This window comes from Heterodontus francisci, chromosome 48, assembly GCF_036365525.1.
Source record: "Heterodontus francisci isolate sHetFra1 chromosome 48, sHetFra1.hap1, whole genome shotgun sequence".
Classification (NCBI taxonomy): Eukaryota; Metazoa; Chordata; class Chondrichthyes; order Heterodontiformes; family Heterodontidae; genus Heterodontus; species Heterodontus francisci.
This window is the reverse complement of record NC_090418.1, coordinates 8,006,632-8,023,012: the sequence shown is the minus strand read 5'-3', so window position 1 is coordinate 8,023,012 and position 16,381 is coordinate 8,006,632. Positions and strand designations below refer to the sequence as shown.

Sequence of the window (16,381 nt, the reverse complement as noted above, 5' to 3'; positions counted from 1 at the left end):
TTACGTCATTGGATGCTCTGGGCCCTACAGGGAAAAAAAAAATAAAGAAACCAGTTTAATTTGACTGTGGACAGATAAAATCCTGCTTGCTTGTCCTCTCCCTTTTTTTTTTGAAACTAATAACCCTAAACCTAAGGGCTCAGCTGGGGAGTGCTGGTGAGGGCGGAGACACCAGTGCAAGGGAGGAGGACCTATCCTTTGAGTGATTTCAACCTGGGGGAGCATGAGAGAGGAAGACGAGCACCTTTGTCCCGGTCTATCTTTCAGCAGACGCTTTGGTAAGTACTGCATCTTATCCATTGCAGACACTTGTAAATAGACAAGCAGGTTAATGTTTGCAACCAGCTTTGCATTAATTTGTGGCCTGCTGTTGTAGTGTCTGTGTCTTATTGGTGGGTTTAATGTGTAAAAAAAAACTCGTCTCTAACCCGTGCAGCATTTCTTGACTTGTCTCTGGTGGCTTTTATCATTATTATTGTCGAGATTTCCCTTCTCGTTGACAGGGTCCATGGCAGCTGTATGTAGGCGAAGGTGATTAAAGGGGGAGCCTTTGCTACTTTGGCAGGGAGCCTTTAGTAATCTGGGATTCTCCTGGTTGGGGGAGAAAAAAGGAAGAGGCTGGAGGGGGACAAAGAAGGAAGAACGTACAGAGGCCAGGATTATGTATGTGAGCTCTCTGCTTCTGCTGTTCGTGGCGAGGGGACTGGCGAGGAGCTGTCCAGCACCTTGTACCTGCTGGCATAAAGCGTTAGACTGCAGCGAGAAGGATCTGGTCGTGGCACCGTCTGGGCTGCCCTTGCACATCACCAACCTCAGCCTGGCACACAACAAGGTCCTTGCCCTGCCCCTGGGCTATTTCTCCTGTTACACCGAACTGATGATCCTGGACCTGCGCAACAACTCCCTCACTGACCTCCCCAGCGGCCTCTTCCTGCCCCTGAAGAAGCTCATCCACCTGGACCTGAGCTACAACAACCTGAGCCGGGTGACTCCCGACCTCCTGCAGCCAGCCCGGAACCTGGTCCGTTTCGTCCTCAGCCACAACCCCGGGCTGTCTGTCATCGCCCCCCAGGCTCTCTCGGGCTTGCCTCAACTCCAGTACCTGGACCTCAGCTACAATGGCCTCACTTTCATCAGCCAGGAACTCTTGGAGGGTCTCCCGGCCACTGTGTCCATCCGACTGGCGGGCAACCCCTGGTTCTGTGGCTGTTCCATGGAGCCCCTTCTCAAATGGGTGACCAGAAATCTCCACCAGTGCAACTCCGGTAGGCTACCAGGGAGCTTGGGGTCTCAGTGGGCTCTTCATAAGTCTATGCTTTAGTTTACACTTTAAGCAAAGATCCCAAGGCCTTGGTAAGATTGCAGAAGCAATTTACTAGAGTGGTCGTCAGGGGTGAGAGGCTTCAGTTATGCGGAGAAGCTGGGATTGTTCTCCTTAGAGCAGCGAAGGTTAAGAGGAGATCTGATACAGGTGTTCACAATCATGAAGGGTTTTGATCGAGTAAATAAGGAGAAACTGTTTCCAGTGGCAGAAGGGTCGGTAACCAGGGGACACAGATTGAAGGTGATTGGCAAAAGAACCAGAGGTGACATGAGGAAACACTTTTTTTTTAACACAAGTGAGTTGTTGTGATCTGAATGCATTGCCTGAGAGGGCAGTGGAAGCAGATTTAACAGTAACTTTCAAAAGGGAATTGGATAAATAGTTGTAGGGAAAAAAACATTCCAGGGCTATGGGGAAAGAGCTGGGGTCAGGCATTAATTGGTTAGCTCTAATAGTAGAGGCACGATGGGCCAAATGGCCTCATTCTGTGTTGTGTGATTCTAGGATTAAGGTCATCTGAGGACTTCTTTCAATTTAAGGATTCTCATAATTATGGTTTACATCACATATAATTTAAAGAGTACAGAAACGTGCCCAATTGGCCTCAGCCAATGTTCATACTCCTCAACAGCCTCCTCCCACCCCTTACTTCATGTAGTTAGAATGTAGTTAGAATGAGGGGTAGTTGGAGCAAACAGCATTTAAGGGGAAGCTGGATAAGTATATGAGGGAGGAGTGAATAGAATGGGTATGCTGTTAGGGTGAGATGAAGTAAGGGTACGAGGAAGCTCTTGTGGAGCCTGAACACTGGCATAGCCCAGACAGCCTGAATGGCCTGTTTCTGTGCTGGGTAAATTCGACGTAGCGAAACATTTAATCTATCTTCACATTCTTCTACGTGGTTTTGACTGTATGACCCAGAGCAGTGGAGAAACATTGGCGTAGATTTTCAATGCAAACAAAAATTGGGGCAATTTTGCGAAAGAGGTAAATTGGTGCAACTTGAAAATAAGGACTATTTGCATTACACGCACAACATAGGTGGAAAGGGAGCTCTGTCTTGACATTGGGATGTAGTTTGGCATCATAGTCCCGGATGGCTCCAGAGTCAAGTGGGAATGAAATGGCCAATCTCCTCCTCCCCTAGAAGGTCACACTCCACGGATTGGCCTTTGAACTTTGGGTGACCGAGTAGGGAAGTGAAGCAGCCCACACCGCCTTTTTGAGGCCTCGTTTAAACTTGGCAATCAGGCAATCTGTGGGACACCTCAAGATCAGGCCTGGGTGGCCTCCAACGAGGTAAGCTCTGGGGGCGGGGCCCACAAAACAACTGAAGATGAGAGATGCACAGTGTGCCTGCAGCCTCCTTATGGATTGAAGCTGTTTCATTTGCAGTGTTTTTGTACTATATGGTTGTCGTGACTAGTGGGACACTCTGGTTACAAAATAGAAGGACTTTGTTTTAGTTTGGAGCAATCAGTTCTGCAGCTCTAAATTTTCCTCAATCTACCTATAAATACACAGTGTGGCATCTCACAAGCCCATACGACTGAGAGGGTGTGTGACTGAGTGATAGAACATTATTTTTGGAATCAGTCAGATGTTCTTCAGTCCCTTCCATTCCTGGGCTCTGGTGTCGATTTTCAACTCTGTCTCTTTCTTTCTCTTTCTGTCTCTCTTTCTCTCTCTCTCTCTCTGACTCTATCTCTGCCTCTCTCTGCATTCATCTGCATTACAAAAGTGACTACACTTGAAAAAGTACTTAATTGGCTGTAAAGCATTTTGAGATGTGCAGTGGTCACGAAAGGTGCTATATAATTGCAAGTCTTTCTTTTTATCTGACTCTCTCTGTCTCTCTGCCTATCTTTATGTCTCTGTCTCACTCTCTATCACTGTCTCTCAGTCTCTTTCTCTCTCTGTCCATCTCCCTCTCTTGCTTCATTTCTCTTTGTCTCTCAATGCACCTCACTATTTCTCTCTCTTTCTTTCTCTCTCTCTATCCATCTTGTTATGTCTCTCTATCTCTCTAACTTCCTGTTTCTCGTGATTTATTTCTCTGTGTCTCTCTCCCTCTGTCTTTCTTTCACTTTCTCTCTCTCTCTTTCTCTCTTCTATAAAACATACATCCCATAGAACAATTATCTAAATATTTCATAAATAAGTGTCTGTCTCACAAAAGTTTGAAATACATAATTTATTTTGATAATTGGTTTGAAAGCCTCAAGCTTCTGTGATAGTTTCCTGTACTGTAGTGGATGTACTGACCCTGATAGTTTCCTGTAACTGGCTTTAATTATGACTGGGTAAATGTGCAGAGATCATTAATCTTTTCGAGCCAATATCGCACAGATGAAAATGACGACATCCTCCGGATCATCTTTACAGGTGCAGTTCTTATTCAGGTACAAGGTGGAAGCACTACCTGCTTAAGATACAGTGGAGGTAGCAGACCTGAGTTATACTACCAGCTCCAACATAGTTGTCAAGTCATGGGACATCCCACACAATGATCAAATGGTAGTTAAATTGTAGTGATAGCCAATAGTTAGCAGGACAACAGGCTTCTGGTTATATTATCAATGGAAAAGGTGAAGGTCCCAGGACTCAGAGGCTTGTTCAAAGAGTATGAGACTACGTACTCAAAGTGAAACTACCCCTTTGAGATGGGACCACTTCCTTTATGAGACTACCTCCTTGAGGTGAGGCCAACTAGAGGTGAGGCCAACTCCTTGAGGTGAACTACCTCCATGAAACTGAAACTATCAGGATAAACCCGGAGAAGTCTCAGAGAGCGACTCTACCTCCCGTCCCCCCTCTATTCAATCAACCTCCTTAAGCGGAGACAAGAACAGAATGGATTTTGAAAGATCATCGCTCAGTCACAATTGCATTGGCCTTGTAAAGAGCAAAAAAAGAAAACATTGACATATAACTAGACACAAAAGAAATATTTAAGGACCCATGACTGAGATTGAAGCAAAATGTGGTCCAGTGTTCAAGAGGTGCCTACACTGGCAACAGAACTTATTCAGAACTAGGTCATTAAACGTGAAGATAAACTCACAACATAGCATTGGGTGACCCAGGGAACCATCCAGTTCAGAGGAAAAATAACGTGCTCTTTCATATTCAGTTTATGTCTAGTTGACAAGAAAATAGAGATGAATGGATGCAGGCAGAGAGGCCAATTTAGAGGCAGCAATAAATCTCAAGGCTGAGATGACTGTGCAAGCTCTCAAAGCAAGACTAGAGAAGATAAATAATTGTCTCCCTAGCAGTAGTGAGAGGTTTCTCTGATTCCAGTCACACTCCAGAGCAGGTGGCAGTTAAGTGGTCACAGTACAAGGTGAGTAATCCACCAGTTCTGAGTTAAAATCTTGCTATTGGGAAGTTACGTACAAGCATATGAAAACTGATGTATGGCAAAAGTCCCATTGGGACCCTTTATGAGCTCATTCAAACATCAGTCACCTGGATCTTAACTTGCACCAAGTCCTGTTCATTCATTGCCCCCTGTGCTCGCTGTCTCTTGGCTCTTCGCCCAGCTACGCCTCAGACTTAAAATTTTCATCCCCTTTCTCAAATCCCTTGCATGTGCCTGGTTTTAATTGATCCACTATTAGCGGCCATAGTTTCAGCTGCCTTGGCCCTAAGCTCTGTCCTAAACCTGACAATCTTCAGCTGCTTCATCATACGGTTCGGAGTGGGGATTTTCACTGATGATTGCACAGTGTTCAGTACCATTTGTAACTTCTCAGATACTGAAGTAATCCGTGCCCACATGCACCAAGACCTGGACGACATGCAGACTTGGTAAGTGGCAAGTAACATTCGCGCCACACAAGTGCCAGGCAATGTCCATTTGCAACAAGAGAGAATCTAACCATCTCCCCTTAACATTCAATGGCATTATCATCGCTGAATTCCCCACTATCAACATCCTGGGGTTCCCATTGATCAGACACTTGACTAGATCAGCCTGTGGCTACAAAAGCAGGTCAGAGGCTGGGAATCCTGCAGCAAGTAACTCACCTCCTGACTCCCCAAAGCCTGTCCACCATCTAGAGGCACATGTCACCCACTTGCCTGGGTGGGTGCAGCTGCAACAACACTCAGGAAGCTCAGCACCATAGAGGAAGAAGCAGCCCACTTGATCAGCACCCCGTCCACCACCTGAAACATTCACTCCCTCCACCACCGACGCACAGTGACAGCAGTGTGTACCATTTACAAGATGCACTGCAGCAACTTAGCAAGGCTCCTTTGGCAGCACCTTCTAATTTGCGACCTCTACCACCTAGAAGGACATGGGCAGCAGATGCATGGCAACACCAAGTTCCCCTCCAAGTCACACACCATCCTGACTTGGAAATATATCACCGCTCCTTCACTGTTGCTGGGTCAAAATCCTGGAACTCCCTCCCTAACTGTGCCATGGGTACTGCATATACAATAGTGGTTCAAGAAGGCAGCTCACCACCACCTTCTCAAGGAGCAATTTGGGATGGGCAATAAATGCTGTCCTAGCAGGCGACGTTCACATCCCGTGAATGAAAATAATAAGGAAAAAAAATTCCGTCCCTAAATCTCTCGACCTACCTCCATCTGTCCTGATATCCCCTTCTGTGCCTCAGTGTCAAAAATATTTTTATTGATAGCGCTCTTGTTAATCAGCTTGGGATGCTTTGCTATGTTAACGGCGCTATATAAATGCAGGTGGTTGTTGTTTCAGTTTCTGCCCCCTCCAAGTGGGGTGAAACATTTAGCAGGTGTTGCTCCCTCAACACGGACATCAGAAAGATGCACACTCCCAGGCGACGATTTTGCTTCCATTGAGCGAATATCACAGGCCAGAACTATGTAACATCCCAGTAGTTATGTGTTTGCAATGGATAATTTACCTCCTTCATACCAATGAATTTCCGTCCCCATCTCCTGCTGACTGTGAACTGGGCTGGAAGTCCCCAGATTCCTTTCAGTGTTCCTCATTAATTCAAGGCTGGAGTTTTATTCCCTCACTTTAAATGGGTTCAACCCCTGTGGAGATAGCAGACAGAGGAATATAATACCAGTGCACTAAGTCCCTCCGAAATTAATTCCGTGAGTTATTGCCCATCTCTAAAAGCAGAGTCAACCAAAATGTGTAGGACCGGAGTTATGTAGAGACCCAGACCAGGCAGAGGAAGAACTGGAGTCACATAGAGACCTAGACTGAATAGGGGTGGGATTGGAGTCCTGTGTAGGCCCAGCCCAGGTGAGGACAGCATGTTCCTTTCTGGAACCCGTTGGGTTTTTACCAACAATCCAATGACTTTTGTGGTCACCTTCCGTCTGTTGTCTGTCCTGATTTATTGAAGTCACCATCACATCTCATTGTTTTAACTGAATAAGTTAGGGAGGACCAGGGATTTGTACTTGCAGGAGGTGGGTGCCTGGTTACATAGGATTATATGGGATATACAGGGCAGAAACAGGCCATTCAGCTCAAACAGTTCTTGCCAGCGGTTATGCTCCACTCGAGCCTCCTCCTACCTTCTCACAACTAAATCTATCAGTGTAACCCTCTATTCCCTCCTCCATCATATGCTTGTCTAGCTTCCCCTTAAATGCATCAAAGCTATGCACCTCAACCACTTCCTGTGGTAGCGAGTTCCACATTCTCACCACTCTCTGGGGAAAGAAGTTCCTTCTGAATTCCCGATTGGATTTCTTGGTGACTATCTTATACTGATGGCCTCCAGTTTTACTCTTCCCCACAAGAGGAAATATTCTCTCTGTATCCACTCCATCAAACCCTTTCATAATGTTAAAGACCTCTATTAGGTCACCCCTAAAGGCTTATTTTTGAAGATAATCAGGGTCAGAATGATCTCCTGGACTAGTTTTGATCACCTCAGGGAATCAGGAAGGAACTTTGCAGAAATATCCTCCCCCCCTCCATAATTGTACAATGTACACGATTTAGATAAGGTAGACAAAGAAAAATATTCCAAGTAGCTGATGGTACAAGGACTAGGGGACACAGATTGAAGGTTTTGGACAAGAGGGGGGGATGTGAGGAAGAACTTTTTTTACACAGCGAGTGGTAATGACCTGGAACTCGCTGCCTACGAGGGTGGTGGAAGCGGAGACGATGAATGATTTCATGATGAAATTGGATGGGAAATGAACTTGCAGGGCTCCAGGGATAAAACGGGGGAATGGGACTGGTTCCACAGAGAGCCGGTGTGGATTCGATGGGATGAATGGCCTCCTTCTGTGTTGTAATGACTCTAAATGGCCACTTGCCTCTCTCAGGAGATCACATGGCTGCTGAGCATGAGGCCCTATCCGTACCGAGATGCACATGACATCGCAGGGGTGTGAGATGACAACCATTTGCATTTATAAAGCACCCCAGGGAGCACTACTGACAAATATTGACAACAAGCCAAAGAAGGAGAAATTAGTTCAGGTGACCATATGCCTGGTCACAGAGGTAGGTTTTAAGGAGCATTGTAACAGATGGGAAAGATGGTAGCAAGGAGGACAGGCTTGGGGAAGGAATTCTAGAGCTTAGGGCCCAGGCAGCTGATGGCATGGCCACCAATGGTCGGGCTAAGGGAGTGGAGAGGCCAGAATTGGAGGAGCACAGAGATCCCGGAGGGCTTTGGGGCTGGAGGAGGTCACAGAGATAGGGAGGGCTGAGGCCATGGAGGGATTGGAACACGAGGATGGGAATTTTAAACTTGAGACATTGTCGGACCAGAAGTCAATGCGAGCACAGGGACTGAAGGGCTTCGAGTCTTGGAGTGAGTTAGGAAATGGGCAGAAGAGTTTCAGATGAGCTGGGGTCTACAGAGTGTGGAAGCTGGGAGTCCAGCCAGGCGAGAGTTGGAATAGTCAAGTTTAGAAGTAACAAAGGCATGAATGAGGGTTTCAGCGGCAGATGAGCTGAGGCAGGGCGGAGTCAAGCGATGTTACGGAGGCGGAGGTAGGCAGTCTTGATGGCGGGCTGGACATGTGATTGGAAGCTCAGCTGGGGATCAAACACAACACCAGTGTTGTGAACGGACTGCGTCAGCTTCAGACCGTTGCCAAGGATGGAGACTGCGGCTTGAGAACAAAGTCTGTGGCAGGGAGCAAAGAGAATAGCTTCAGACTTCACAGTATTTAGTTGCAGGAAATTTCTGTTCATCCAATCTTGGATGTCGGTCAAGCAGTGCGAAAAATCAGACAGGAAATCGATAAATACCACAGTGGGACAGCATAGGGAGATTGTCTGAGGGCAGAGTAGGGGCGCTGGGAGTGCATTTAATCAGAGAGCGCAGAGGGAGCTTTACTGTGTATCTAACCCGTTTCCTTTTTCTAACCCCGTGCTGTACCTGTCCTGGGAGTGTTTGATGGGGACAGTGTAGAGGGAGCTTTACTCTGTATCTAACCCTGTGCTGTACCTGTCCTGGGAGTGTTTGATGGGGACAGTGTAGAGGGAGCTTTACTCTGTATCTAACCCCCGTTTTTTTTTTTTTCTTTTACTGTCCCTTATATCCCCTTATGTGTAGTTTGATGGGGACAGTGTAGAGGGAGCTTTACTCTGTATCTAACTCCCGTGCTGTACCTGTCCTGGGAGTGTTTGATGGGGACAGTGTAGAGGGAGCTTTACTCTGTATCTAACCCCCGTGCTGTACCTGTCCTGGGAGTGTTTGATGGGGACAGTGTAGAGGAAGCTTTACTCTATATCTAATCCCGTTTTTTTTTTTTACTCTGTATCTAACCCCCCGTACTGTACCTGTCCCTGGGTATGTTTGATGAGGACAGTGTAGAGGGAGCTTTACTCTGTATCTAACCCCGTGCTGTATCTGTCCTGGGAGTGTTTGATGGGGACAGTGCAGAGGGAGATTTACTCTGTATCTAACCCCGTGCTGTACCTGTCCTGGGAGTGTTTGATGGGGACAGTGTAGAGGGAGCTTTACTCTGTATCTAACCCCTGTTTTTTTTTTTTTGTACCTGTCCTGGGAGTGTTTGATGGGGACAGTGTAGAGGGAGCTTTACTCTGTATCTAACCCCGTGCTGTACCTGTCCTGGGAGTGTTTGATGGGACAGTTTAGAGGGAGCTTTACTCTGTATCGAACCCCGTTTTTTTTTTTTTTCTTTTTTTTTTCGTACTGTACCTGTCCTGGGAAGTGTTTGATGGGGACAGTGTAGAAGGAGCTTTACTCTGTATCTAACCCCCCGTACTGTACCTGTCCCAGGGAGTGTTTGATGGGGGACAGTGTAGAGGGAGCTTTACTCTGTATCTAACCCCGTGCTGTACCTGTCCTGGGAGTGTTTGATGGGACAGTTTAGAGGGAGCTTTACTCTGTATCGAACCCCGTTTTTTTTTTTTTTCTTTTTTTTTTCGTACTGTACCTGTCCTGGGAAGTGTTTGATGGGGACAGTGTAGAAGGAGCTTTACTCTGTATCTAACCCCCCGTACTGTACCTGTCCCAGGGAGTGTTTGATGGGGGACAGTGTAGAGGGAGCTTTACTCTGTATCTAACCCCGTGCTGTACCTGTCCTGGGAGTGTTTGATGGGACAGTGTAGAGGGAGCTTTACTCTATATCTAACCCCGTGCTGTACCTGTCCTGGGAGTGTTTGATGGGACAGTGTAGAGGGCATTTACACTCAGAACTAAGTTCAGAAAAATGTACTGTGGCTCGTACACAATATTAATCCATTCGCTAAGTGTATAATTAGTGGCTGTTGGAGTAAAATGTAGAGTTCCTGAGATCAGGAGCTCCCTGAATGTCACTGATTTGACTTTGCAGAGCAAGTGGATGATGAAGCCTCGGTGTCATTATGGATCCAGCACTGCTTCACATCCCAGCGTTTGTGACATTGGTTTAAGAAGTGACTCATAAGTTCTTGAAATGAAATGAAAGAGCTCCAGCTCCTTCTTTTTGGCACCCTGCCTGTCTTAAAAGTTCCATCACACTTCGCAAAACAAGCTCTCATTAACTGTCTGTTTATATTGCAGCTGCATTGGGCTTACTTGTTTAAAACTTCAGTTCATTACAGGCTGCCTACATGCAGTCAGACTCCAGGAGCTACTTCAATCCTCAGCAGTGGCTCGATAGACACTTAGATTGAAAGGACACACTCAATCCATAGGGTGTGAGAGAATCCCACTGCCCTGCTCTCTCCCCATAGCCCTGTATCAATCCCAAACTAATCTCACTGCCCTGCTCTCTCCCCATAGCCCTGTATCAATCCCAAACTAATCTCACTGCCCTACTCTCTCCCCACAGCCCTGTATCAATCCCAAACTAATCCCACTGCCCTGCTCTCTCCCCATAGCCCTGTATCAATCCCAAACTAATCTCACTGCCCTGCTCTCTCCCCACAGCCCTGTATCAATCCCAAACTAATCCCACTGCCCTACTCTCTCCCCACAGCCCTGTATCAATCCCAAACTAATCCCACTGCCCTGCTCTCTCCCCATAGCCCTGTATCAATCCCAAACTAATCCCACTGCCCTGCTCTCTCCCCATAGCCTGTATCAATCCCAAACTAATCCCACTGCCCCAGTCTCTCACCATAGCCTTGTATCAATCCCAAACTAATCCCACTGCCCTGCTCTCTCCCCATAGCCCTGTATCAATCCCAAACTAATCCCACTGCCCTGCTCTCTCCCCATAGCCCTGTATCAATCCCAAACTAATCCCTCTGCCTTGCTCTCTCCTCATAGCCCTGTATCAATCTTGAATTAATCTCACTGCCCTGCTCTCTCCCCATAGCCCTGTATCAATCCCAAACTAATCTCACTGCCCTACTCTCTCCCCATAGCCCTGTATCAATCCCAAACTAATCCCACTGCCCTGCTCTCTCCCCACAGCCCTGTATCAATCCCAAACTAATCTCACTGCCCTACTCTCTCCCCATAGCCCTGTATCAATCCCAAACTAATCCCACTGCCCTGCTCTCTCCCCATAGCCCTGTATCAATCCCAAACTAATCCCACTGTCCTGCTCTCTCCCCATAGCCCTGTATCAATCCCAAACTAATCCCATTGCCCTGCGCTCTCACCAGATCCCTGTATCAATCCCAAACTAATCCCACTGCCCCAGTCTCTCCCCATAGCCTTGTATCAATCCCAATCTAATCCCACTTCCCTGCTCTCTCCCCATAGCCTTGTATCAATCCCAAACTAATCCCACTTCCCTGCTCTCTCCCCATAGCCCTGTATCAATCCCAACCTAATCCCACTGCCCTGCTCTCTCCCCATAGCCCGGTTTCAATCCCAAACTAATCCCACTGCCCTGCTCTCTCCCCACAGCCCTCTATCAATCCCAAACTAATCCCTCTGCCTTGCTCTCTCCCCATAGCCCTGTATCAATCTTGAATTAATCTCACTGCCCTATTCTCCCCGTAGCCTAAACTCCTAGGACCGATTCCTATACTAAAAGCATCAGATCATCTGAATCAGGCAGGTGCCTCGGACGAAAGCAAATAGGCCTAATTCAAAATGGCGTCAGCCGCATCGCCGGCGCTCACGGGGCGGGACAGTGACTGAGGGCATTACACTCCTGTTAACGTTGGACAAGGGCAGTGAACATTGATCCTTCTGTTTCTCCAACGGCTGGAGAGAAGAAACAGATGTCCAAAGCGGGTGCCTGACCCAAACCCCTCACCGCAGTTACAGTAATGGGGACATGGTGGGTGAGCAACTCTGGAAGGGAGATATCAGATGGGTCCCCTCTTCTCGGCAACCTGTCTGGCAAAGAGTATTTGGTTGAAAATCTATCAGCTTTGGTCATCAAGGAAGGCAACAGAAGGGCCAGCAGGCAGAATGTTAAAGGAGGAGGATTGATATCGGGACTGGAGAAACTTGGGCCTTTTGCTTGGTAAAGATGGCAAGTGAGAGGGGAACTTATGGAGATATGTTAAATAGTAGATATTATCGAAAAGGTAGATCCGGGGAAAACCACTTCCAACGAATTTGTGAGATTAAGACAAGGGGACACGAGTTCAAACTACTAACAAGCAAATTTAGGACAGTTGGCAGGAAATTCTGCATCGCACAGAGAGTGATCGGCACTCAAAGTTGAAACAAAAATACTCAATACAGACCTGTAAAGGAATAAGGCACTTGCATTTATGTAGCGCCTTTCACAAATTCATGCCATCCCAAAATGCTTCCTAGCCAATGAGATCACCAGGCTGGCAGGCCAGTGTAGTCCTGAGGGGGTGCTGCACTGTCAGAGGTGTTGACTCACAGCTGAGACATTCAATCGAGACCCTATCTGCTCGCTCAGGTGGATGTTAAAGATCCCGTGAAGAAGAGCAGAGGAGTTCTCTACAGCATCCGGGGGCCAACCAGCAGCCCTAAAAAAAAAAAATCCAGGTTATCTGATCATTATCACATTGCTGTTTGTGGGAGCTTGCTGTGTGCAAATTGGCTGCCTTGTTCTCTACATTACAACAGTGACGACACCTCAGAAAAGTACTTCATTGGTTGTAGAGCGCTTTGGCATGACCTGAGGAGGCGAAAGGCGCTATATAAATGTAAGTTCTTTCTTTATACGTTTGTATCGAGTATGTTTTTATCTGGGTCTGCTTTTCTTATACCATAATCACACTGTTGGAGCTTGACCAACACTATAGAGGAGGAATTACTGCAGTGAGAAGGTAATTTTAATTAGACTGTTGACTATTGAGATAGACACCGTGCAACACAATTGACACTTAGGCTGGGATTTTAACGGGCCCCCCCGATGTAAATCAGTACGACGAATAAATTTAAATACACTCACTTCCAATCTTCTGGGCCCGCCACAATCCTCAGTGTAGCAGCTGGCACTCCCGCACCTTCACTTCCCTGTCTGTGGGCAAGAGAGTGGGGCAGCAGGATTAGTTTGGGATTGATACGGGGTCAAATAAACACAATGAGTGCAGGGGATGGTGGGAAGGGGTGAACTTTAAACTTTGTACAGTCTTGGGTGGGGAAGGTCAGATTTCAAAGGTAAGTGTTTTGGGAGGGCAAAGGGCAAATAGTTAATGTAATTGTTATTGGGGAGTGGAAAAGGGGCATTACAATTTTACTTTGGTACATTTGGGAGGGGGGGGAGTGGAATACTACTACATTTGGGAGGGGTGGGCTGCCCTGGGTATTTAAATGAGGTTGCGGCAGCTCACCAGCCGTCAAGAGCATTGACGGGCTCTTAAAATCCAGCCCTTAGACTCCAAAGCAGATGCTAACACGCATGCCGGTCATAAATGTAAGGTTCTGCCCAATTGAATAGAATTGACTATCAGGGTTCTTTTTCCCCTTGTAACTTTGTGTCAGATTCCAGGGAAGTGGAGTGTGCTGGTCCAGCGGAGGTCAAAGGTATTCCAATCTTCACCTTGACTGAAGAGAGCTTTAAAGCTTGCCGCTTCTCTTTAACTTTGGACGATTATCTCTTCATCGCCTTTGTGGGTTTCATCGTGTCCATCGCCTCAGTCGCGACAAACTTTCTCCTGGGAATAACCGCCAACTGCTGCCACCGCTGGAACAAGGCGAGTGAAGAGGAAGAGATGTGACACTCAGTGGACTACCCAACTGCAAGCAAGATTGGATTTTGACTCCTTATATTCGGCCCGCACGCCTGCAAGAAGGAAGAGCGAGGGAGGAGAAACTGGGATGAGATCTCGACTGCGAGACAAAGCGAGACCGCAAAGTGTTTTGTCAGGAGTAGCGCCCGGGTTCGTGAGAACCAACTTTTCCTTTTATATTCTTGCTGTCTTTGGCGGTGAAAGGCACGTGAGGAAACTATGGATTTGACTCCACAAGTCATGACACTCTTGAGTGAGGATAGTGAAGGAAACGAGGCATTTGGGTGCTGTTGGAGCGAGTGATCTGGAGAAGCTAAGGTTGTACTTGGACTTGGTAACTACTTCTTTTGGATCAAAAGTGAACCCACCAGCCTTCACCAGCATTGGAACAGAGAGGTCTTGAAAAAAGCGTCAAGTCTCTTGACGCTATTACCACTGGACCTGGAGGGTTAAGTCTTATTTTCTGTGCTATTTGTACAATTGAAGATCAGAGTATGATTCCAAACTGTTTTTCCTGACGGTGATGATGAGGACCAGTAAAAACCAAACATTATTCAATTGTCATCATCGCATCAATTGTCAAGCAAGGAAGACGAGAGTTGAATCTACCAATTAACCAAATAAATTTTAACTGAGATTTTAATGGTGCACGGCGACTGAAACTTTAATATTTCAAAATTTGGATGGGAAGGAGGACCTTGAACTCATCGCTTACATTTATAGTCCCATATAAGGAATTGAAGATCACATTGAAGACTTCCCAACAAAAGAAGACCAGAGCCCTACACCGTGTGAAGAGGAGAGAAGATTAGAACAAATTCTTCATTTGTACTTAGCACTGAGTAAAAGAGGGAGAGGGAGACGGCATTTAATTCTGGGTTCAGTGTTGGCATGGACCCAAATGGCTTCTGGAGCCCAATTGAACACTGACAAACGGGATTGATAAGAAAGCAGAGGACTGTGATTTGAACACTTGACTTTGCATTATATTTCTCAGCTAGGGTGAGGAGCAAATTTACTTAGACTTGCTTAGACTGTATGGCACAGCAACTGGCCGTTTGGCCCAAAAGGCCCGTGCTGGCCTTAATGCTCCACCTATCAAACAGGTGGTGGGGAAATTTAATAATCCCTACGGGAGGTGTTCGAAGGTACGTGTCTCTAATGTACATTGCTAACCGTGGGTAGGTATAGCCCTTTCTATAAATAGTTGATGATCAGTTCTGAACTGAATCTAACTCTATGAAGTTGACTGATAGAAAAAGCTGTTTGTCAACGCATTTATGATTAAGTTTAAGTTTGAGAACGCCAAGAATATTTGATGGGCGAGGAGTCGACTGTATTAAAAAACAGTTTTAATGGAATAACAGTTTTGTAGGCACCTGGTCATTCATCTGACTTTATCTGACATCTCTTGATAACCGCCAGAATTTTAAACATTTTATGAATACTGAGAGTCTTGAATCTGTTTGCCTTTAAAAAGAAAACTGAAGTGGGATTGAAATGCAGCTTTCCGAAAACAAAACCGAGTAAGGATGACATTTGCCAGAATTGGCTCAGGATTGTTAATGAACCTGTGAGCGCGTGGGGGCTAGATTAAAATGTGCAGTAGAACCACATTGCAAAACACGCTATCTCGGCAACAACACCACCTTGCATTTATATAGCGCCTTTAATGTAATAAAAAGTCCCAGGGTACTTCACTGGTTACCATCAAAGATTCACAGCGAGCAACGTAAGGGGAGATATTCGGACAGGTGACAAAGAAGTTTATTCATAGAGCTCGGTCTTAAGGAGCGTCTTAAAGGAGGAGAGAGAGAGGCGAAGAGGTTTAGGGAGGGGATTCCAGAGCTTGGGGCCCCAGGCAGCTGAAGACACGGCTGCCAATGGTGGAGTGATGAAAATCTGGGATGCACAGGAGGCCAGAATTGGAGGAGCAGCAGAGATCTCCTGATTGTATACGTGAGCATTTCTAAGGAACAGCAAAAAACAACCCATTAGATCCCACCCAGCCCACCACTTGTCGATTCATCCTCAGGATGTGAGTAAGGCTGTCATTTATTGCACATCCTCCATTGTCCTAACAATTGAGCGGATTAAGAGTCACTCATAAGAAGATTCTCTTCCATGAACCGTTTGGATTTTTCACTGCAATTTCACTGCATTCCCCGTGCCAGCACACAAAGTGCCAGGTTTATTGACTTCAACACCATCACTTACAGTGGCAGCATCTGAACTAATACCATGTTGGTGGCTAATCCAGTACCATAACTATGGCATAACTATACCCATATATAGTAGTTAGTTTTCAACCCATTTATCCACTATATACTACAAACCCTACTCTCTTGAAATGCTTCCAATTGCTCTTTGACCCTATTCATTCTATCTACTTAAATGCCCTTTGACCCCATCCACACTATCTGCCTAATTGATCTTTCCTGGTAACAGTTTGGACAACTTGATCACGTGTTGGCGACATAGAAACACTCGGAGCAGGAGTAGGC

At 46.4% G+C, this 16,381-nt stretch overlaps 1 protein-coding gene across 1 annotated transcript; it reads left to right on the top strand.

Annotated features, from left to right (window-relative positions):
* Positions 1 to 661: 661 nt before the first annotated feature.
* Positions 662 to 13,865, top strand: LOC137357360 (leucine-rich repeat-containing protein 55-like). The gene is made up of 2 exons (XM_068023629.1): positions 662 to 1,265; positions 13,630 to 13,865. Exons 1-2 carry the CDS (start codon positions 662 to 664, stop codon positions 13,863 to 13,865), a joined length of 840 nt encoding a protein of 279 aa, XP_067879730.1.
* Positions 13,866 to 16,381: the final 2,516 nt, after the last annotated feature.

What these genes read in the sequence shown, in the direction of transcription:
- LOC137357360 (XM_068023629.1), top strand. Translation starts at nt 662, where the DNA reads ATGTATGTGAGCTCTCTGCTTCTGCTGTTCGTGGCGAGGGGACTGGCG. An exon ending in TCTCCACCAGTGCAACTCCG is followed by an intron (nt 1,266 to 13,629) that starts GTAGGCTACCAG and finishes ACTTTGTGTCAG; the next exon opens with ATTCCAGGGAAGTGGAGTGT.